Source organism: Dama dama, chromosome 13, assembly GCF_033118175.1.
Source record: "Dama dama isolate Ldn47 chromosome 13, ASM3311817v1, whole genome shotgun sequence".
NCBI classification, from domain to species: Eukaryota; Metazoa; Chordata; class Mammalia; order Artiodactyla; family Cervidae; genus Dama; species Dama dama.
In genome coordinates, this window is record NC_083693.1 from 75,274,833 (window position 1) to 75,298,094 (window position 23,262).

General features: G+C 66.6%; 1 protein-coding gene across 1 annotated transcript; it reads left to right on the top strand.

Annotated features, from left to right (window-relative positions):
• Nucleotides 1–358: 358 nt before the first annotated feature.
• ASPG (asparaginase) lies at nt 359–23,262 on the top strand. The gene is made up of 18 exons (XM_061159133.1): nt 359–440; nt 5,598–5,706; nt 6,270–6,381; nt 8,193–8,318; nt 9,077–9,160; nt 9,622–9,748; nt 14,244–14,356; nt 15,485–15,667; nt 15,761–15,874; nt 16,358–16,474; nt 17,096–17,191; nt 17,388–17,551; nt 19,916–20,002; nt 21,600–21,699; nt 22,024–22,104; nt 22,275–22,453; nt 22,595–22,858; nt 23,169–23,262. Exons 1-18 carry the CDS (start codon nt 359–361, stop codon nt 23,260–23,262), a joined length of 2,232 nt encoding a protein of 743 aa, XP_061015116.1.

Below are 23,262 nucleotides of genomic sequence, written 5' to 3' on the forward strand. Positions count from 1 at the left end.
TGGCTGGGGTCTCTGCCTGCCCCACCTTCCAGGGCAGAAGACTCCAACGGCATGGTCTACAGTGCTGGGTCAGCTGGAGCGCCAGAGCCCGTGGGGAGGGCCACCCGCCCTCTGCTTTGGGGGTCCTCGGGCTCCACCGTCGGTGAGGCCATGGCCTCTGTGCCACAAGTCACAGCGACTCAAAACGCCCCGGGCCACTGGGGCCGCTGGAACCTGTCCCTAGCACCTCCCCGCTTAGGGGCCTGCCCCGCCACTCCCCGGCGGGGACAGGTACAGGCCCGACCCTGCGGCGAGTGCCCGCCCCCCAGGCCCCGCCCCGCCGGCCCGCCCGGTCCCCTCGGAGCCCTGGGTGGCCGGCATGGCGCGCGCGGCGGGGCCCGAGCGGCGGCTCCTGGCCGTCTACACCGGCGGCACCATCGGCATGCGGAGCGAGCGCGGCGGTGAGCGGGGCGGGCGCCCGGCTCGGGGTGGGGGGCGGGGTGGGGGTCGTGCTCCCGCCGGCAGGCCTTTGACCCGTCCTGACCCGCGCTCCGGTGGGCGCCCAGCGCCTCCCCCGCGCTGCCGCCGCTCCTCTCGGGCAGAGCCCCGGGGGGGCTGTGGCTCCCGTGGGACCCCCATCCCTGCACAGATGGGCTGGTGGGCAGGTGTTCAAGGGCTGTCCGGGCCTCTCACTCGGGAGACCAGCGGGTGCCGGGCGACCCCGGCCGCTCCCCGCTGTCCCCGTCTGGCCCGCGCGGGGGGCAGGGGCGCCCGCCAGCTCTGGGCAGAGCTCACTGGCACCAGGATTCTGGGCGGTGGGCGTTCCCTGTCCCCTGCTCCGGGGCGCTGACGGGATTTGGGCCAGGGAGGGGTGACTGTTGGGTGGGGGAGAGCCTGGGGTGGGCGCCCGGCTGGAGGACCCGGGGGCAGGCGTGCCCCCAGGCTGGGCAGAGCGCCCCGGGCAGGAACCTGGTCTGGGGAGCCTGCAGGGGTGGGGCGGGCACCGCACACACCCCCGGAGTGTTGCAGCGTGGCCTCCGCGTGGGCCCTGGGTCCTCCAGGAGGGGCCCAGACAGCCCCTCAGCCCTGCTCTGGAGCCTCGCCCCGGTACTCTGGAGCGGGGATGCTGGCCCTCCTCCGCCTCCGTCCCCCCAGGCCCCCTCCCCAGCCCTCCACAGCTCTCTGCACCCTCGGGCCCCTCCGCGGGCCTCACTCGGGCCGCCCCGCCCTGGCCTCGGGGTGGCCTCCTACTTGAGCTCTCCCAGCTCCCCAGGGCCCTCCTCCTGTCTTGGAACCAGCTGTGTCCCCCCTATGACCCCCAGGGCTAACAGAACATCCTCCGCGGCCCCCCCACCACCACACGGTTCCCCTGAAGCAGCCACTCAGATGCCGTGAGCCCTTCCTCACGCCAGCAACTGCTTCCCGTCCTCTGTCCCTGTTAATGCCCCCCTCCCCCGCCAGTTCACAGATGTCTCCAGGGCCCATCCATGCTGGGCCCCAGGGCTTAGACCCCCAGAGAGCCCTGTCCTGGGGGACTTTCCACATCCCTTCGTACCCTGGGGGTCTCTCCTCCTGGACTGCAGGGCTGGGGCAGAGAGAGGGGAGCGGGTGGGCTCTGCGGGCGTCCTCAGATGGCCTTGACACATCCCGGTCGCTGCCCACCCCGCCAGGCTTGGCACTTGGCCAGCTGTGATGCCTGTGATTCCATTGAGCTCAGCTCTTGGGGGTTAAGGGTCCGAGCTGCAGGGACCAGGGGGACTCTGACCGTGACCCCATTTGCACTGCGTTGTGCACCCCCCATCACCGTCCCCCGCCACCTGGACGCCCCCGGCTCACTCCCACAGGCCCTGCATTTGCCAAAGAGCTTGCAAACCCCCTTGTTTGGAAGGGGCTCTAGAAAGATGGAGTGTGGTGGGCAGTGACCTCCCAAGATCCCGCAGGGCAGCGCCTCTGGGCTGGTAGGGAGCCAGCTGGGGCCAGGGAAGAAGGGCAAAGGGGGTGCGTGGAGGACACAGGCCTGGCCCATGGGGACCCCGCTCTGAGCCCTGCTGGAGGCACGGGCCGCCCAGCCGCTCCAGGCCCTGCCTGCCTGGGGATTCCGGTCGGTCGCGGGGTCAATGATTAACCGCCCTGGCTCTGCGGCTGTGGTCGAGGGGCCGGCCTGGCTGTTTGAATTCTCACTGTTGGGAGCATTTTTGCGCCTGCTGGTAAACAGTGACCTGCCGGGCATGCGGGGCCTCGCACGCGAGCCCTGCCAGAGGTCAGGATGCTGAGGGGAGGGCAAGGCCGTGGCGGCTGGGGAAGCCCCTCGCACGCCCCCTCTCTGAGCTCAGAGATGATGTTACAGGTCAAGGGGCGTCGTGAACCCGAGATCAGTTGATGACGGCAAGCCCAGGGTCAGGCAGCACCCCGGCCGGAGACCCCGCCACCCCGTGTGACCCCTGTGGGCCCGGCTCCCAGTGGGCGGAGCCTCGGGGTCCGCAGAGGCCAGGACGTCCCAGGAGGCCACAGGAGAGCCTGGCAGCCAAGCCTCATCCTGAGAGGGGATGCCCACGGCTTCTCCTGGCCTGGACACCCTTCACGGAACAGGCTGCCACGCGCTCCCTGTCCTGGGGGCAGACTGGCCCTTACAGGGGAATGTGTCTGTGGGGCCGCTGCCCGTGACCAGCTCCCCATCTGCACTGCAGGGAGACGAGGCCCCGTGCGGCTGCTTCTGCTTGTGGAGGGCCTGAAGCTTGGGGGCCCTCATTAAGAAAAAGAATCCAGTTTACAAAATCAGAATTAGATGTGAAAGCAGATGTTGGCTTATTAGTTGTTTTGTCTTTGCTGCACTGCAAGGCAGGTGGGATCTTAGTCCCCCGAGCAGGAATTGAACCCGCACCCCCTGCAGGGGAAGCCTTAACCTTTGGACAGCCAGGGAAGTTTCCCAACCCCTTCCCTGCTTTTTTTATTTTTTTTGGTAACAGATGTTTACTTAGATTGATGAAGGAAATAACAAACTCCCTGTTCTTAAAAGTCAATAATATTACAAAATCCACAAAAATATTTTTTGTTTGTTGACTTCCTGACACTCTCTCACCACCGTTTCCCCCACATTTTTGGCTGCTTTGGATAATGATGCATCGGCAGAGTTTTGCCCCCGGAGAATAGAATGGAAGCAGAGTGTGGCCTCCTCTTGGGCTGGCTCTGCCCGTCCGTCCGCCTACCCACTCGCCAAGCGGGGCCACCAGGCCCGCCGGCCCTGAGGTGGGATGTTCCCGGAAGTCAGGGACCCCCCGAGTCCCCCCTCCCCGAGCCCACCAGCAGTGGCTTGGCTCTGGGGTGGCAGTGAGTGTGCACACCACCCGCCCTGTCAGTGGATCCGCAGATTTCCACGGCCACCCCTCAAGGGCACCCACCGCAGGGGAGCTGGCGCAGACAGTGGCGGGGGAGCCTCCTGCACCCGCCCTGACCTGGGGCTGCAAACCAGGGCCTCGGGCAGCAGGAGGGCCCTCTGGAGACCTCCCCCACCAGGGCTCTGTCCTTCTTCCGCCCTCCCCTCTGAGTGTCGAGCCTGCTCACAAGGATGCGGGTGGAAGCCAGGAGCCAGCGTCATCTCCTGAGCTCACACCCACAGAGATGTTGCCTCTCAGGTCCTGGGGCTCAGGCGGGGACATCCACGGGCCATCTTGTTCCCTGCCGCAGCGGGGTGGGCGGCCCTGGGCCTCCCTCAAGGCCCAGGTCTGAAGTCGGGGCCTCCCAGCAGCAGGGCTGGTGAGTCCCGCGCTTTGTGCAGGCGGCCGCGTGTCCGGCCACCTCCAGCATCTTGGGAGGGAGCCCAGCCGGGCAGTCTCGCACTGATGTTCCCTGAGCACGTTGCTTCTGCAGCAAAGGGTATGGAGTCCCCACGGGGGCTTCCTGGGTGGAGGGGGGGTGGCTATTCAGGGTGCCCCCTTCCCCGAGGGATCCTCCTCTGGCTGGGGAGATGGCACCCTGAACTCTGAGGCTGTGCTCCCTGCGGGGCTGGTGGGAGCTGGGTCTGGGGTTTAGCGGGTGGACGTGTGGAGGGGGCGCTGGGGCGGGAAGCCCACCCTGCCGCCCAAAGCCTGCGGCTTCTGGCCAGTGAACATTGCTGCTTTGGTTCACTGAGTTTGTGCGGATTTGTTCCTCGGAGGGCGAGGCACAGGGAAGCTGAGCGCTGCCCCGAGCTGCAGGGTGGGGCAGGGGCATCAGTGAGCTGGGGGCGGGGCGGAGGGTCTGATGCTGGGCCCACGACCCCAGGGAAAGGGGTGAGGGGCCGGATTCACATCTGGGGAGAGATCCTGGCCGCCAGCCTGAGGAGACACATGCCTAAGAAGGCACCAGGGTGGGGGGCGGGGTGAGGCTGGGGGGCGGGGGCGGGACGGCTGTCGGGCTCCACTGAGGGAGGAGAGGAGGCAGGGTGAGATCAGAGAGATTCAGAGTGTGAGGACCCACCGGCCGTCGCGGGGGTCCCCCGGCCGGGGCTGTGGGCAGCCCCTAGGCTGGGAAGGCTCATGGTGGCGTGAAAGCTGGCATGAAGCTGAGTTCTGCCAGCTGCCGGGTGAGCCTGGACCAGACCTGCTCCAGCACCTCCAGGAAGAGCGCGTCCCGGACACCCAAACCCACCCCATGCCCCACCTCCACTGAGACAATGAAGGGTGCTGTTTAAGACGCTAAGCCCGGGGCAGCTTGTTACACGGCAGCAGGACGCTGATACGCCTGGCAGAGAGCAAAGGCTGGGAACAAGATCGCCACCTAGGTGCCCACTGCCGCTGGCCCTGAAGGTCTTCTGTTTCAGCCAAAGAAGCTTCTCTGGAATGGGGGCGGGGGGGCATGTTGTCCTTGCTGCTGCGGCCGGGCATCCAGCACGGCCAGGCACGTGGGCGATGCCCAGCAGAACCTCAGTGAGGAGGAGTCAGCTGACCTGCCTCAGGTCACAGAACTCGCAGGGAGCAGGATGGGACAAAAAGCCAGGGCCGGGATGCAGTGATTCTTCTGGGAGCCTTTGCTGAGGAAGTTGTTTGTCTCCAGGAAACACTTGGGACTTTGTGAGCTTTTCTTAGAAGGCGTGCCATTTCTGCCTAGTGCCTCCTTAGATGTGTGCTTCTGGCCGGGGAAGGAGAAAGGGTAATCGGGTGTGTGTGGCAAGGGCACCGGGACCTGGACATCAAGCAGGGCTTCCTGGAGGTGGTGCCCTGCATCGGGGGGAAGCATCTGCTGGGTGAGAAGGGGGACGGGGCAGGGGACATCAGGCAGAGTCAATGGGGCGTCCTTGGGCAGAGTGGTGTGGATGTTCTGGGAAGTCGGGGGGAGACTTGTATTGTGAGGGGACCGGGGCGCCCTGAGCCTTGCTGGGGCTGTGGGCTCATCCGGAGGTGGAGGTGTTAGCCAGGAAGCGGCCAGAGCCCCTGGCAGACCCTTGAGCTGTCTGGGGGAGAGCCAGGGTCCAGTCCCCGGGCGGCGGTCCACACTTGCCAGGGCCCTGGGTCGGCTGCAGACCTGAGCACCCAGTCTGACTCCGCACAGGGCCAGAGCTCACCCGCAGCGCCCAGTCCTGTCCTGCCTGGGGCCCTGGTGGTGGCTGCCAGCCCCTGATCCTCCGCCCACCCTGCCCACAGTGCTCGTGCCCGGGAGGGACCTGGCCGCGGTTCTGAGGATGCTGCCCATGTTCCATGACGAGGAGCACGCCCGGGCCCGCGGCTTCCCCGAGGACACCCTGGTGCTGCCGTGAGTGGGCGCTCCCGTGGGTCCCGGGCATGGACGATGGTCGGCTGTCACAGGGTGGGGGGAGGGCACCCTGAGACTGGCACCTGCCAGGCCGGCGGGGCAGCTGTGGCTTCTCAGGGTGTCCGTAGCGAGCTGCTGGAGGGCGCCGCCCCCACGGCCCTCCACTGTGGCGGCTCTGGAACTGACCGCAGTCCCCTTTAAAGTCCATCAGGACAGGCAGGGGCTGGCCCCAGGGTCCCCCCGCCCCCAGGAAGGTCCTGCTTCCCAGGTCGGGGCCCAGGCTGCCCGGTGGTCTTCCCTGCTGGCCGGCGGGGCAGGGGTTGCCCTCCTGGCCGCTGACCCCTCCTGCCAGCAGCCCTCCTCCTGGGGGTGTCCTGGTTCACTTCCTGCCGTGGAGCAGCCCTTCCCGGGGACCATGGTCCTTGTTCCTGCAGCCTCAGGCAGAAGCGGGCTGTGGAGGTGCAGGGCCCGAGGCCACGCTCCTGGGTGCCCCACTGGGTGGAGGGGAAGGGGCCGCCGACGGAGGGGGCGCTGAGTGCGAGCCTGCCCTCCGCCTCCCGCAGGCCAGCCAGCCCCGACCAGAGGGTCGTCTACAGGGTGCTGGAGAGCCAGCCCCTCTTTGACTCCAGTGACATGACCATCACCGAGTGGGTTCAGATTGCCCAGACCATCGAGGTGACCAGGGAGCGTGGGGAGGGCTGGCGGTGGAGGTGGGGCTGGGAGGAGGCTGATGAGGGGCCACACCTCAGTGGCATGGCTCCCATGACCCTCTCTCCTGCACCCTGGGTGGGGGGGCATCAAGGACCATGTCCACTCTTCCGGTGAGGAAATGGCCCAGGTGGCCGTCTCACTTTGAACACTTAGCTTGTCCTAGGCTGTGTCCTGGGCGGAGACTGAGACACTTCTCTGCAGACTGACCACCCCACGCCTGGTCCACCCCGCACCCACCCTGGAGTGCAGTCTTAGTGGGTTTAGGGCTCGTGGTTTTGAGCACTGAGTGGCCGTCTCTCCTGCAGCCAGAGCCCCTCACCCCAACCAGTGCCGGCCCCAGCTACTGCCTCCCGGGGTGGGGGCCCTCCCAGCCCAATTTCTCACCTTCCCCCCTTAAGAAACCCTGCTCCCCAGAGAGGGGCTTGTCACTGAGCCACCCTTCCTGGCAGCTGGCTGGCCCCAGGCCTGGCCCCGTCTCTGGATGTATGCAGCTGTGTCTGGGGCAGTCTCCCTAGTCTCTGGCCAGCAGCACCCACAGCTGGGGCCTGACGGCTTTTCTGAACGCCTAGGACTGCTGTCCAGTTCAATTCAGTTCAGTCACTCAGTTGTGTCTGACTCTTTGCAACCCCATGGACTGCAGCATGCCAGGCTTCCCTGTCCATCACCAAGAGCTTGCTCAGACTCAATTCCATTGAGTCGGTGATGCCATCCAACCATCTCACCCTCCGTCGTCCCCTTCTCCCGCCTTCAGTCTTTCCCAGCATCAGGGTCTTTTCCAGTGACTCAGTTCTTTGCATCAGGTGGCCAAATTGTTGGAGCTTCAGCTTCAGCATCAGTCCCACCAGTGAATGTTCAGGACTGATTTCCTTTAGGATGGACTGGTTGGCTCTCCTTGCACTCCAAGGGACTCTCAAGAGTCTTCTACCACAGTTCAAAAGCATCAATTCTTCTTCCTGCTGGCCAGCCATGTGCAAATTCACGGTGTGGCCGGCAGAGGGCGGCCCAGTCCACCACGTGCCTCCGCTCCCTGGCAGCTCCGAGCCCCGCCTGGCTTGGTCTATCAATGGGCCTCAAGAGAGGTCCCAGGGCCCCATGGTTACCGGGCTGTGTCCCTCGCAACCACAGCCCAGGCCAACTGCCCCCTGAGGCCTTGGCTGCTCCTACGGAGGCGGTGGTTGGGGGGTGTCCCTGCAGAGCTGGCCTGCTTGCCGGGGGGGCCTTCTGACTCCCTGGAGGGGCCGTCCCCATGCCTGCTGTCCGCACCCTGCCCACCTCTGACCTCTCATCTCCCAGCACAGGCTGTGTCTCCTGCCTGTTGCTTCTGTGCATGCCCGGCCCTCCCGCTGGACCGAGTGGCTGGTGGGCTTCCTTGCCCCACGGCCCCTGCTGCCCCCCGGGGCAGTGGTCGTTCAGCAAGGGCCCTCCGGAGCACTGAGCTGGGCCCGGCGCTGTCGTCCAGCTGACGGAGTGCTCAGGAGCCCAGGTCGGGCGTTGCGCGGGGAATCTTCCCACCTCGGGACCAAAATGCCCGGAGACCCCCACCAAGTTCTCTCGGGGCCGCGGGGTGTCACTGGGAGGCCCCAGGGTCTCAGGGGAGGAGGCTGTCCTGGGAGAGAGCAGAGCATAGGGACAGGGGCTCCGTACCCTGAGGGCTTCCCTGGCTGGCAGTGACCGAGGCCCGCCCACGCGTCCCCGAGTTCCGCCAGCTGCGTGTGGTGGGCACCAGTGCCTACTCCCAGGAGCTGGGCCGCCTGAGCTGGCCGCCGCCCCTGCAGAGCCACTACGGGCAGTACGACGGCTTTGTGGTCATCCACGGCACTGACACCATGGCCTTCGCCGCCTCCGTGCTCTCCTTCGTGCTGGAGAACCTGCAGAAAACCGTCATCCTCACCGGGGCCCAGGTACCTCCCCGGGCGCCCGCTGGGCAGAGGCCACAGGACAGCTGAGAGGGCAGGTGGGTGCCCGGCGCCTGGCCCGGTCCTGCAGGTCCTGGGGCTCCGCGCGGTCAGTGCCTGGATCCTGCCCGCTGCCAGCCTGCTGCCCTGCTCTGCCTGCTCTCCGCTGCGCTGGCCCCGGTGGGACGGCCCTGCTGTAACCAGGGCAGATGAGGCGCAGAGGCCAGGCAGCTGGCGCACGTCCACGGGCCTTATGAGCACCCAGGACTGTGGCTCAGCCCAGGGCGGTTCCATTGGAGGCCCTGGGGGACTCCTCCCCAGCCGACCCCTCTGCCCACGCCATGGCAGGCCAGCCCTTTCCCGCCTTCCTGGGTAGGGGTGGGGGAGCTGGGTGCGGGTCAGTCACCGCTGGGGCATTGGCCCAGGTCTGTGACCCAGCACTCGGAGGCCCCGCCTGAAGCTCCTTGCCCGCCCTCGCACCTGCGGTCGCCCGGCTCCCCTCTGCCTGCCCCGCCCAGGCACTGGCTTGGGCAGCATGACAGCAGGGCCTCGCTGCCCTGGGGGCCAGGGAGCTGGGCTGGGCAGCGACGGGTCCCAGGGCGTCGTGTGCTCCCCGCAGCGTGGGGACTGGCCGGCACCCGGCAGGGGGCCCTGGGGTCTGGGGGAAGCAGAGGGGGCCGGGCCCAGGCCGGAGGAGCGCGGTCAGCAGGGGCGGGCCTCCAGCGGCAGCGCCAACGGCCTGAGCTGCCCCCGCCTCTCCCCAGGTGCCCATCCACGCCCTGTGGAACGACGGCCGGGAGAACCTGCTGGGCGCCCTGCTGCTGGCCGGCCAGTACGTGATCCCCGAGGTACCGCCTCCTCCTGCGGGCGGGGCGGGGCGGGGCGGGGTCTGGGCTCCAGCGCGGCGTCGGGGCGGGCGCCTGCCTGCCCCGGGGGACGCAGGTGAGGGGGCCGGCAGGGTTAAACCTCAGTCTTTTACCTTGAACATGAGCTACACCCTCACCGTAGAGAAAATGGGAAAGCAGCAGGCAGCGGGAGCCTGTGCCCACGTCCCACCCCAGACACCTGCGGCTGGCGGCGCGGGTGCACAGAGACATTTCCCAGACCCTCCCTCACGTCTCAGGGGAGGAGAGGAGCCCTGGGGGGCGGGCCCGCCATGGGGAGGGGCTTCACGAGTGCCATTCAGAGCCCCCGCCCCAGGAACAGCTCCAGAGCGGGGTGGGGGTCCTGGTGGATGAGGGGAAGCAGTGGGGGGGGGGGGGCCGGGCTCCCCGGCGCTGAGCTACGCGCCCCCCTCCCCGCCCCGCAGGTCTGCCTGTTCTTCCAAAATCAGCTGTTTCGGGGCAACCGGGTGACCAAAGTGGACGCGCGCAGGTTCGCGGCCTTCTGCTCCCCCAACCTGCCGCCTCTGGCCACCGTGGGTGCTGACGTCACGAGTAAGCGAGCAGGGCCCCGGCGGGGGCGTCGGTCCCAGGGTTCGTGTCCCACCGTAGCTGCTGTGGGTGCCCCTGGGTGCGGGAGCGCGGCTCTCAGCTCTGCGGAGAACCTGGGGGTGGGAGCTGCTCAGAGTGGGGACGCCCCCCACGTCACCCCGGCTCACAGCCAGGCCATGTGTGGGGGGTCAGCCTCTCGGGTGCCCCTCCCCAGGCACATGGCCCCAGGTCCAGGAGCCCTGCGGTGGCCTTGCAGGGACGTGGTTCCGGTGGGGTGAACTGCATTCTGGGGACTTTCAGGGGAGTCTCTGTGCCCCAGCCCCCCTCCTGGGGCTGTCTGATGCCTCCAGCTGCTGGTGGGTCCTGAGATCTCACCCCCGAGGCCCCCCACGCTTGCCCTGGGAGGAGAGGACCTCTGCCAGGGGGGCCGTTGGCCGCAGCGGGCGGGGTGGGAGGAGACCACGGGCTCAGAACCGCACACCGAGAGGGAAGAACCATGCAGGGAGGTGCTGCGGCCCTGAGTCCTGAGTTCATTCTGGGGTCTAAGCCTGCACTTCCCTCCCCCTGCCCACCCATCCTGCTTGTCCGCATGCCCTGGAGGGTGGGGAGGCCCAGGACACATCAGTGTATCTGCGGTGTGTGTAGCACGGCCAGGGTCTGGGGGTCAGGCAGGGGGCACGTGCTTGCTGAGAGTGAGAGTCAGGAAGGCTTCCTGGAGGAGGTGGCGCATGGGCTGCTGCTGGTGGATGGATCTGCCTCCGGGCTGTGCTGAGTGGTGGTGCTCAGCCCCTCCTGCCTCGGTGCCAGCCAGCTGAGGAAGGAAGAATGGGCACGAAGGTGGGGCAGCCCTGCCTGCCCTGCGGGGCTGAGTCACTCCTGGTCTGAGGCTCAGAGGGGAACTTCTGGGACGCGGCCCGCTCATGGGTGCAGAGGAGTTCACTCTGGGTCCCAGGCCCCTGCCGGGGCCACGCCAAGCCCACGCTGGCCTCGAGGCACAGGGCACGCTGGTGCAAGTGGCTGACGCTGGCCCTGAGTGGCAAGACGTGGACCCCCCACGTCTGTGATCCCAGGAGGAGCGTGTCCTCCGGCCCAGGGGGAGGGTGCCCGTGTGGTGTCAAGGGCACCAGGCCGGTCCCGGTACCCAGTGCTGAGACGCACCAGGCTTTGCCTGGGGCATGCCCGGCAGAGTCCCTCACTGCTTCCTGCTGCATTTCCCATCCCTCTGTGAGGCTGGGGCTCGGGAGGGGCTGAGCTGTGCCAGGAGGGGAGCACGGGGTGCTGCCCCCCACGGTGGTCCCGACAACCCCCTGCCAGGTGGCTGTGGCACGTGTGGTCACCCGTGTCTCCAGGAGCCCCAGGTCCTCTCCAGGCAGAAGCCCCCACCCTGGGAAGGGCGAGTCAGGCCTCCAGGCTCCGGCCAGCGGGGGCCCAGTGGCTGCAGGGGACTTGGAACCACCATCCCCCAGTGCACCAGGCTAGGCCGTAACCCTGAGGCCTCGGTCAGGACCCAGCGGGAGCCCGCCTGGCCGCGGTGGGCCTCACTCCCCTCTCGGCCCCTCTACATGTGGGGGCAGCGTCCCTTGGAGTCTGATAGGCCTAAGGGGAAGGACTCGAGTCCCGTGGGCTCTCGGGATGGGCAAGCTGTGTGGGGAGCGTGGGCCCTCTTTGTCTCTGCAAACCCTCCTCTGCAGTCAGAACTCCTGGCTGCCCGGCCCTAAAATAAAGAACACCGCTCCCCGCTGCTGCAACAGCCGCCCTCCACCCCCAGCTCTCCCCCAACACTCAGCTCCTTCCTCTCCCACCTCCCAGTGCCACCCCCCAACTCCCTGTGAAAGGGCAGCCTGTGTCTGGAATGTTCCTTGGTTTATTATCACATGACAATTACTTTTCATTTGCAAAGATGGGCACAATAAAGGACAGAAATGGTTGGGACCTAACAGAAGCAGAAGATATTAAGAAGAGGTGGCAAGAATACACAGAAGAACTCTACAAAAAAGATCTTCATGACCCAGATAACCACGATGGTGTGATCACCCACCTAGAGCCAGACATCCTGGGATGTGAAGTCAAGTGGGCCTTAGGAAGCATCACTACAAACAAAGCTAGTGGACGTGATGGAATTCCAGTTGAGCTATTTCAAATCCTAAAAGATGATGCTGTGAAAGTGCTGCACTCAATACGCCAGCAAATTTGGAAAACTCAGCAGTGGCCACAGGACTGGAAAAGGTCGGTTTTCATTCCAATCCCAAATAAAGGCAGTGCCCCCAAATGCTCAAAGTATAGCACAATTGCACTCATCTCACAAACTAGCAAAGTGATGCTCAAAATTCTCCAAGCCAGGCTTCAACAGTATGTGAACCAAGAACTTGCACATGTTTGAGCTGATTTTAGAAAAGGCAGAGGAACCAGAGACCAAATTGCTAACATCTGCTGGATCATTGAAAAGCAAGAGAGTTTCAGAAAAACATCTACTTCTGCTTTATTGATTATGCCAAAGTCTCTGACTATGTAGATCACAACAAACTGTGGAAGATTCTTCGAGAGATGGGAATACCAGACCACCTTACCTGCCTCCTGAGAAATCTGTATTCAGGTCAAGAAGCAACTGAACATGGAACAATGGACTGGTTCCAAATTGGGAAAGGAGTACATCAAGGCTGTATATTGTCACCCTGCTTATTTAACTTATATGCAGAGTACATCATGAGAAATGCCTGGCTGACTGAAGCACAAACTGGAATCAAGATTTCCGGGAGAAATATCAATAACCTCAGATATGCAGATGACACCACTCTTATGGCAGATTGAAGAGGAACTAAAGAGCCTCTTGATAAAAGTGAGAGAGGAGAGTGAAAAAGCTGGCTTAAAACTCAGCATTCAAAAAACAAAAGATCATGGCATCTGGTCCTATCACTCCATGGCAAATAGATGGAGAAACAAGGAAAACTGGCAGACTTTATTTTCTTGGGCTCCAAAATCACTGCAGATGGCGACTGCAGCCAAGAAATTAAAAGACACTTGTTCCCTGGAAGAAAAGCTATGACCAACCTAGAGAGCATATTAAAAAGCAGAGACATTACCTTGCTGACAAAAGTCCATCTAGTCAAAGCTATGGTTTTTTTCTGTAGTCATGTGAGAGTTGGGCCATAAAGAAAGCTGAGCGCTGATGAATTAATGCTTTTGAACTGTGATGTTGGAGAAGACTCTTTAGAGTCCCTTGAACTGCAAGAGATCAAGCCAGTCAATCCTAAAGGAAATCAGTCTTGAATATTCATTGGAAGGACTGATGCTGAAGCTGAAGCTCCAATACTTTGGCCACCTGATGTGAAGAACTGACTCATTGGAAGAGACCCTGATGCTGGGAAAGATTGAAGGCGGGAAGAGAAGGGACGACAGAGGATGAGATGATTGGATGGCATCACCGACTCAATGGACATGAGTTTGAGCAAGCTCTGGGAGTTGGTGATGGACAGGGAGGCCTGGTGTGCTGCAGTCCATGGGGTCGCAAAGAGTCGGACACGACTGAGCGACCGAACTGACTGAGCACTCCTCTGGTGGAAACAGCAAGAGGCAGGCAGGCTTACAGCCGCCACAGGACGGGCTGTCGGAGGAGCCCTGGGCGGGGGTCCTGGAGCCCCCATTCCCCTCTGAGTTCTCCACCTGACTCTGGGCGGCCTCTCAAGCCCCTTCCCTGCTCTGGGCCTCGGTTTCCCTGGGCTGGATGAAGGGGTCTCCCTTAACAGGCTCTTGAAGGGTCTTGGCACCCACCCTCTGCCCACTTGAGGGGCCAAGAAGATGGGACTCTGGCTCAATGCCATGCTCCTGAGGGTCAAAGACCCGGCCTGCTGCCCAGACCTCTGCCCCCTGCCCCCCGCCCATGGGTGCAGCAGGAGGGCTGGGAGGCTCTGGCCACGCAGTCCCTGCAGAGCAGCTGCCTCTAGGCCCACAGGGAGTCTGACAGCCTGGGGGTTCTCCGGGTGGCGGGCAGTGACCTCCAGGCCCCACACTCCTCGGGGCTCAGGAGCCAGAAACCCACCCTGGTGTGGGGAGCGGGCCAGGCTCACATTACCCCTGAGACTTTGGAGTGAATGAGACGGAGGTTTCCCCAGAGGTGAGGGATCCGGAAGACTCATTCACTCGGTCATTTATGGACCTGCTTGGCTCGGGGCCCAGTGGGTGCCCCGCCAGGGACCCGTGAGTCTGGCTGGTCAGAGGCTGCTGCCCCAACTGCTGGTGGGAGCCGGGACCCCGGCTCCTGGGCCCTGCGCGCCCTGCCCTCTCCTGGGGCCCCTTCCTCCGCCCCCCTCCCCCCTCTCCTGCAGGGTCCTCCTCGCCCCCTGGATCCCATGCCCGCCACCGGGCTGCCTCGGGCTGGGTTGCACCCGTCGCCTGAGCGAGCTGAGCGGGGGCAGGGGAGGGGATTTCCGAGGCGCCAAGGGAGGCGGGGGTCTGGAGGGGCGGGGCCTAACGTCTGCTCTTCGTCCGTCTGTCCCCGCAGTCAACCAGGAGCTGGTGCGCAGGGTCCGTGGGCAGGGCCGGCTGGTGGTGCACAGCAGCATGGAGCGGGACGTGGGCCTGCTGCGCCTCTACCCCGGGATCCCCGCCTCCCTGGTAGGGCCCCGCCTCCCTGCTGGGGCCCCGCCTCCCTGCTAGGATCCCCGTTTCCTGGTAGGGACCCCCGCCTCCCTGGAAGGGACCCCGCCTCCCTGATGGGACCCCCGCTTCCCTGGTAGGACCCCCGCCTCCCAGGTAGGGACCCCAGGGCTTCGCTCCATGGGGGCTATTGGGCCGTCAGGGCAGGCCTTGCAGGTGGCCAGCGTCGTCCAGCAATGGGTCCCAGACTCCAGTCTGCTGGTTCCTAGGTAGCTGCCAGGAACAGGTGAGCTCTCACTTTGGCTTCTACCTGGAGAGGCGGAGGGAGCTGATGGCGGTTCTGATGAGGGCTGAAGGCTCTGGGAAGACTCTTGAGAGTCCCTTGAACTGCAAGGAGATCCAACCGGTCCATCCTAAAGGAAATCAGTCTTGAATATTCATTGGAAGGACTGATGCTGAAGCTGAAGCTCCAACATCTTGGCCACCTGATGGGAAGAGCTGACTCATTGGAAAAGACCCTGATGCTGGGAAAGATTGAAGGCAGGAGGAGAAGGGGACGACAGAGGATGAGATGGTTGGATGGCATCATCGACTCGATGGACATGAGTTTGAACAAGCTCTGGGAGTTGGTGAAGGATAGGGAAGCCTGGTGTGCTGCAGTCCATGAGGTCGCGAAGAATCGGACATGGTTGAGCGACTGGGCTGAACGGAAGGCTCTGACGGGGACACAGCCAGAGGGGTGGATCTTTACACAGGCCAGCAGCTCGGCCTCAGCGGCGCCCTGAGCTCTGTGCTCAGCCGCAGGGCCCGTCCCCTCCCGCTGGCTCGCTGGGAGCAGCACCTGTTGTGTGTCAGAGCTTTGGGCCAGATGGAGGGGTCAGGAGGGCGGTGGGCGGCCCAGCTGGGGTGGGGGCCCTGCCCTTGGTGAGGCCCCTGACGGCCCTTTCTCATGTCCGGCCAGCTCCCTGTGACCGCTGACCCGTCTCCACAGTCTTCACGGCCCTAACGCTCAGAAGGGGACGGGGGTCGCTCGGGGAGGATGTGGTGGGGAGCAAGGTGGGCTGTCCCCGCTGCCCGGGGGCCAGCCTGTCGGTCCCCGTGTTTGGTGGAAGCGAGTCCCCGCAGCCCTCCCTCCCGCCCCCACAGGTCCGGGCCTTCCTGCAGCCCCCCATGAAGGGCGTGGTCATGGAGACCTTCGGCTCCGGGAATGGGCCCACCAAACCCGACCTGCTTCAGGAGCTGCGGGCGGCGGCCGAGCGCGGCCTGGTCATCGTCAACTGCACCCACTGCCTCCAGGGTGCCGTCACCTCCGACTATGGAGCTGGCATGGTGGGTGCGGGGGTGCCCGGGCCTGGGGTGGGGCAGGGGCAAGCCCTGGCTGCCCGCCTCCTTCACAGTCCACCCGCGTCCCCACCCCTCCAGGCCTTGAGCGGAGCCGGGACTGTGTCAGGCTTCGACATGACCTCCGAGGCGGCGCTGGCCAAGCTGTCCTACGTGCTGGGCCTGCCGGGGCTGAGCCTGGACGGCAGGAAGGAGGTGCGTGTGCCTCCGGCGGGGACCGCACCCCTCGGCCCGCATGGTGGGCCCAGCCCAGGGGGTGTGTGCCTGGGCTTGGTGGGGGGCTAGAAGTGGCCCCCACGACCCGTCACCTCCCCCAAGCCCCACACTGCCCCACACCCCCACACTGTTTCTCAGGGAGCCCCAGGTCTGCCCTGCTCCCAGGGTGTCCCCGCCCCGGTGCTTCCCCGGCTGGCCTCTCGGGCTGGGCAGAGGCCACCAGGGCCTGGGGAGACCCTGAGCTGGAGGCTGGAGGGTGGGCTGAGCTGCTGTGGGGAGGTGGCTGGGTCGGGCTCTGGGCCCCGGGACGGAGCCTGATGGAGGCATTTCAGGTCTGGGGGGACCCTCCCCTGGGTGCTGGGGGTGCCTGGCCCGCCTGGTGGGTCTTGACTGCTGGGTGCAGGCCCTGGTGAGCTGCCCGGCTCTCTCTGTGTCCCCCCCCCCCCGCCCCGTGTGCCCCAGCTGCTGGCCAGGGACCTGCGTGGGGAGATGACGCCGCCCGCCGTGGATGAACCCCGGCCCTCTCTGCGGGGCGGTGTGCTGGGGCGCGGGGTAGCCCAGCTCCTCAGTCTGAAACAGGTGCAGCGTGGGCAGGGGGCCTGGGCGGCAGGTCCCAGGGGGACGGGAGCGGAACGCCCCCAGACACAGCCTGGTTCTGGGGCGGCGGCAGGGGGCCGGCGGGGCTCAGGGCGGCAGCCGGGAGGGCTGGCAAGGGACTCGCGGGCGGGCATCCAGGGGATGGAAGGGGCTGGGCGGTCCAGAGGGGCGCTTGCAATGTGTATGCAGCGTGCAGACTGTGGCGCTCGCCTGGTGGGGCAACTCGGGGCTGGCAGCGTCGCCTGGAGCCCCAGCGCACATGGACACGATGGGTGCCTGGGCCCGGGAAGGGGCTGAGGGCTGGCTTTCGGGCCTGGGTTGTGGGCTTCAAGCTGGGTCAGGCTCCCGGCAGTGGCTGGGACCTCCTTGGCCCCCCCTCACTCCCCTGCCTCTGGGCAAAGTGTCCAGATGTGGCACAGGGGCACCCCGTCTGGTTGCTGCCCCGGGGCCCACCATGTGCCTCAGTATCCCCCCTGCGGAGTGAGCATGGGGACAGGCCTGTCTGGGAGGGCAATGAGGGCATGGGCAGTGGCCATGTGTGTACGGCGGAGGCCTCGGGGAGGGGGCAGGGGTCCGAGGTGTTGCTTCCCCCGCCCTCTGCAGGAGGCCGATGAGGTGTGGGACGCCCTGGTGCCCAGCCTGGCCTGTGCCGCGGCCTATACGGGCGAGCTGGAGGCCCTGCAGGTGCTGGTAGAGCTGGTGGGTCTCTCGTCCACCCTCGGGGACCAGCCCGGCCACACAGGGCCCGGGGGTGGGCTGGATCGCCTTTCCCGGGGCCTGCTCCCGTCACTGAGGTCGACGGGGCCTCGTGGCTCTGCCTGCTGTCCCTTCCCCGTGACCTCCCTGGCCCTCCCCGCCTTGTCTCGGTGGGTGACGGGCCCCTGCGTCCCCCCAGGGCAGTGACCGGAGCCTGGAGGACTTCAGCGGTCAAACCCCACTGCACGCAGCCGCGTGGGCTGGCCAGGCTGGGGCCGTCACCATGCTGCTGCAGAGAGGGCTGGACGTGAACGCCCGGGACAAGGGCGGCCTCAGCCCCCTGCTGCTGGCCGTGAGGGGCAGGTATTTGCCGGCGGGCACTGTGGTGGGGGTGCAGGCAGGGGCGCCGCCCGGGGCCGGGCCTGGATGGCGCTGCCTCCGGGGGGCCTCCGGTGTGCCTGTGGTCACACGGCTTCCCGGGGCAGAGCCAGGGGGCACCGAGGACACCTGCTTCCCGGAGCCTCGCCCCCTCCGATCTGGGCCCTCGGTACTAGCAGTGACCCTGCCGGTCGTGGGCAGGGCCCAGACTGGGAGGACTGCTCGGGGCAGGGTGCTTAGGGAGGGCTTCCTGGAGGTGGCCTCCAAGCTGAGCCCGCCAGGTCCAGCAATACCCTGGCATGGAATTTCTGAAAAGAAAAGCAGAAGAGGTCTCATTTGTGTTCCCCGCATCCTCTGCCTGAGGGGCTGGGGCGGGGGTGAGGGGAGAAGCCCCCCGCCCAGCACTGAGTGAGGCAGGTGCAAGGCAGCTTGCATAGTGCCAGGTGGGCAGGGTGGGCACAGGTTCCCCAGAGAGTGGACTCAGCATGTCTGATGTTCGGGGGTGGTCCCCCAATGGCCCCGTCCGGCAAGCCCTGGCTTTTTAAGGCAGGTCCCCAATCTGAGTGTTTCTGGGGAGGTTCCCCCCGCAGGTGGACACTTGCCGAGCCGAGTCCTTACTGAGGCCCTGGCACCCGGGGCAGTGGGCTTGGGCACCTGATGCCTAGTTCCTTCTGAGGGTCAGAGGGCCCGGGCCACTCTGCAGCCAAGGCCAGAGGCCAGGGCCACCCGGAGGGGTCACCCGGCGAGCTCACCTGTGCTGCGGGATGGCCCCCGGCGGGGCTGGCTGTGTGAGAATTGACAGGAGCTGGGGGTTGCCCCCCAGGAGCCAGGGCCACGGGCGTGGAGCCCGGCCCCTTCGGCAGGCAGCTGGCCAGCATGAGGGCGGAGGTGCAGGCATCCGGCGGGTGGACACGCGTCCTGTGTCCTCTGCTGGGGTGGGGCCCGCCTGGCCTCTCTCCGAGGGTCAGCCTCGCCTTCTCTGCGGGCCCGTGGGGACAGGCCCAGCGGCCGGGCACGCGGGGGGCCTGGAGGCTGCCGGGCCTCTCCCTCCGGGGGCTCAGGTCCCTCGGAAGCCGGGGACTTGCCGGGAAGACCAGTGAGCGGGTCGGTGCTGCCTGCCCTGCCCTCCCTCTGTCCAGCTGCGCGGAGCCGCGTCACGCACGCGTGTGCTGGCGCACATGCTGGTGAACGCCTGTGTGAGTGTGTGTCTGGGAGCTTTCCTTCCGGTTCTTCCTTGCTGTTGATGAGTTGCTCGGTCGTGTCCGACGCTTGGCGACCCCGTGCACTGCGCAGGCGCGGCTCCCCGTCCTTCACCCCCATCCTGCTCGGTCCCCCCTTTCTGAGAGCTGAGCACCGTGTGGCGTCTGCGCCAGGCCCCGGGCCCCTCTCCAGGGGCTTGCGGCCTGTCGGAACCTGGGTTGTTGCTGGGGTTTTCCTGAGTCTCACGGAGAGTCCAAGCCACCAACCTCTTCAGGTCGGCCCTGGGCTGGGGCGCCTCCTGGCACCACCCCTTCCCGGGGGCATCAAAGCTCCTCAGAACAGGCCTGGCAGTGGGCAGAGGGGGCGGGGTGCCTGTGGGGTGTGCCCGCGGTGCCCAGGCCGGGCTGATCTGGCTGCAGACTCCAGGCTGCTCGTCCTGGGGCGTGGGTGGGTAGCGCGGTGAGCTCACCCCATCCTGGCCCCACCCCCTCGTCCCGGCCGCTGTCACAACACCTCTCCCACCTCCCAAACCGGTCTCACCCCCCAGAGGCCCTGCTGTGCCCTGGTGGGGGGGCAGCCCCACCCTGGAAGGCTCTGGGTTGGCGGTGGGGGCCAGGCCTGCGGGACTCCCCCTCCTCCCCAGGCACCTCAGAAGTGGGGTGACGGTGCAGCTGATGGTCCTCCCGTGGCCCTGGGGAAGGGGCGTGCGTCCCACTGTGGGGTCTTCGGGCTCTCTGTTCCCTGGCCTCTCCGAGCCCCATGGAGGCCCACGCCGCACACGGGGCTCAGGCCAGGTGCCCCTGGACGCCCGTGGTCATCTGGGCCCCGCTGCGGGCCAGCCTGTCCCCGCGTGCTTTGTTGGTATCTCCTCGCCACCCCACCCTCAAGGGCAGAGCGCGGGCCCAGTGGACTCAGCCTTTGCAGACGGCCCGAGCGTCTGTGAGCTCCACAAGGGTGGTCTGCAGCGTGGGCCTTCCGGTGCCCACAGCAGTGCCCTCAAGTGGGCCTGGGCCTTGAGCTGCTCGGCCTGGGCTGGGCCCCAGCGTGGGTCTGGGTGCGTCTGGCGAGGGTGGGCTCCGGGTCCTGGCTTACTGGTGTCTGGCGGACGCTGCCATGGGCAGGCGGTCACCCCGCTCTTTCTCACGGCAGGCATCGGGGTGTCATTGGGCTGCTGCGGGCAGCTGGGGCCTGCCTGTCCTCCCAGGAGCTGGAGGACTCGGGGACGGAGCTGTGCCGGTGAGGCTCGCGGGCACACCTGTGCTTCCTGGGCTGTGGGGAAGCCTGGGCTCTGAGAAGGAAACCAGCCCCGGGGAGGGATGGTGGCCTGGGAGGGGGCCATCTGTACCAGCTGGGCCCTTGGAGCCCTTGGGGGTGGGGGGTGGCAGGCGGCAGCCCAGGGTCCTCTGCCCCCCTGCGCCCTCCCTGTGGGGCCGCCGCCCCAGTCCCCGCCAGCTCCTGCTGTGTCTAGCCTGGAGCGAGGCCTCCAGGTAGGGAGGAAGTGAGGAGGGTCGTGGGGAAAGGGAGGTGGAGGCAGGACAGGCCGGGGCACCCGTGGAAGCCAGGCGGGGGTCTGGGAGCAGCGCTGAAGTCAGAGCCTCTAGGGTGGGTCACGTCTCAGGCTGAGTAGCTGGTGGGGGCGGGGGGTGGCTGTCTGTTCACCAGGACAAGGGCCTGAAGCTCCGGCCCCCGGTCCCCACCGGCCAGCCTCTCCCCCGGCCCCCTGCCTTGGTTCCGGCGAGGTCTCACCCAGCCCGGGGGCCCCCATCCTGTACAGAGTGGGGTGCACAGACCCCACGGGCCCCCCGTCTCGGCCCCTCCCCTCTGGAGTTCAGTGTCCCCAAGGGGACGGATCCTGCTGACTATTCAGCAGTGACAGGGCTGGGGGTGTGTGACCCGCAGTGATGGGACCCAGGCAGAAAGGGCTTGGCTCCGGAGGGACTCCTGGGGTGACCCGGCCCAGGGCTGCACCCCAGATGGGCCTCGACGGCTCCTCGAGTGACAGCTGGGGAGGCAGGCGGAGGGGCAGTGACAGGTCGCATGGGAGCATGTGATCCAACCCAAGCTGCTTGGCTGGACATGGCGGGGGGCCCTTGACCAGCTCCCCGAGAAGCGAGTGTGTGTGGGAACCAGCGCGAGAGGCCTGGGGCCAGGTCTGAAGGCTGCTGGCGGTGCGTCAGCGTGATTCACCTTAGAGATGACCCTGTGCCCCGTGGAGGCTGCTGCTTAGGGCTCCTGACTCAGAGGAAGTCCCAGGGGTCGGCCCTGCCCCCCCCCCCCCGCCCCCACAGCCAGCCAGCACCCCTGGCGTGGACCCTGCCCCAGGGCTCCTGGTCCCAGGCTGGGGGACGGCCTCTGAGGGCAGGGGGAAGGGTGCGGGCCGCCCCTCGGTGCCCCCGCCTCTCCAGGGCAGGCAGGCCCAGACCCCCTCCTGGCCAGCCTGCTGGTCCAGAGCCCCCCGCCCCGGGCCCCCGTGTGACCCTCTTTGCACCACTGGGCTGCCTCTGACTTTCCTCCCGCCCCCGGGGGCCCCGCCCGGGAAGAGCTATATTGTGAAATATGAAACTGGCAGGCGGTGCTCAGCTGCTGGGGCGTGTGTGCACGTGCACGCGTGTGTGAACACCCCTGTGTGTGTGCGCGCGTGTGTGTACCCTTGACCTGAGTCACAGCCACCCCCATGGGTGACACACCAGAGTCCAGGCTGCTGGCCGGCCCCGGGGACCCTGCTCGCTGCCGGGTCAGCTGTTGGGGGCTGGCTTTGCGAGAGAGACCGTGGGCAGATGGCCGGGCGCCCAGGAGTCCGCGACGGCACCCCCCCCTCCTCTCCCCCTCCCAGGCTGGCGTCCAGGGCGGACTGCGAGGGCCTGCTGGTGTGGGGGCAGGCGGGGGCCGACCCGAGGCAGCCCGGGTATGACGGGCGCAGCGCGCTGCAGGTCGTGAGTGCCCCGGCGCCCCGCCCGGGGCCACCTCCTCCAGGAGCCCTCCCTGACTGCGCCACGGCTCCCCCCTTCCCAAAGGCCCAACTCCTGCCCTCCTTGCGGAGGCACTCTTGTGTGCGGGAACCGTGTTTGGGGAGGGGGCTGTCCCTTCTCCTGTCCCAGATCCCCCCCAGGGCCCAGAGCTGTGGGGACGAGGGGGTGGAGGAGACACGGGGTCCTCGATGCATGGGTGAGAGCGCATCCTGGTGGGGGTGGGGTGGGGTCCAGGGCCAGGCTGCTGGTCCCAGGGCCTGAGGCAGCACCCCCCAACACTCCCCACAGGCAGAGGCAGCTGGGAACCTGGAAGTGGTGGCCCTCCTGCAGAACCTTTGGGGTGGGGCTGGTGACCAGGCCCCGGGCGCAGTAAGACCCCTACCCTCTGTGGACCGGCGCTGGTGGGGATGGTGTCCTGGGGGCAGGGCGGGTCAAAGACCCTCCGGTGGGCAGGGCTCATGGGAGGGGAGCTGCAGTGTCTGGACAGAGGGCTTCCCAGAGGGATGGCTGAGCTCAGACCCACGCTCCGTCCGGGCCAGGCCACCCCACAGAGCAGCCCTGGAGGCCTGGCCATGGCCAGGAAGCCCCCGAGCCTGGAGGGGCCCTGCTGGGCCCGCCCCGCCCGGACCCCAGCACCCACTGGGCCGGGTGGACTGGGCTCCCAGCTGGCTCCCCGCCCCCAGGGCGTCAGCTGGCCTTCTGGAAGCCTCTCCCTCTGGTTGGCTTTGCTCAGGTCCTTGGGTGCCTCCCTCGTGAAAAAGGCTGGGCCCCACTGACAGGTGCCTGGGCTTGTCTGTCTGCCCTGCCCCCATGCAGTGCCTGGGCCTCCACTCCTTCTCCAGAGACCTCCCTTTTCCAGGAAGTGCTGCCTGGGGTCTAACCTGAAGCTCTCCTGCTGTGGCGTGAGCTGTTCCTTCCTGTTGAGACCTGCTGGAGGGACGGTGCCGCCTGGCTCCCCCCGGACCCTGTCCGTGCTGTGCACCCCCTGCCCCTGCCCCCTGCCCCCCACCCTGCTGCGGGAGCCGCTTCCCATTCTGTGCCCAGGACGCAGCCTGAAGGACGTTGCTGGGGAGAGTGGCCATAAAGTCCCTCTGAGGACCGTTCCCCCCACAGCCTGGCTCCAGTGGGTCTGTCTGGTTCCGGGACCGTGGGGATGTGTGTGGGGTGTCAGGCCTCAGGCTCTGCGTCAAAGGGCAGTGTTTTCGGCACCCTGGGGGTGGGGGAGGCACTGCCCTTCCTGCCTGAGGAGGTGGCAGGGTGAGGGAGTATGGATCCCGCTAGGGGTGGGCAGGCCGGGCCCTCTGCCCCAGGCCCTCCCCTCCCAGTCCTCGTCTGGAAGCTTGGGGTCACCCCTGCAGGCACACCCCACCCACATCCACTCCACCGAGCGCTCCATGCAGACATCTCCCGGGCCCTCCCGTCCGGCTTTCAAGGGGCCTTCTGCCGCTCGTGGGCCCCTTGGCCTCGCTCACTCCAGGCCCACCCCGGGGAGGCAGAGAGGGCGGCCTGGGCCGGTCTTCGCCGTGA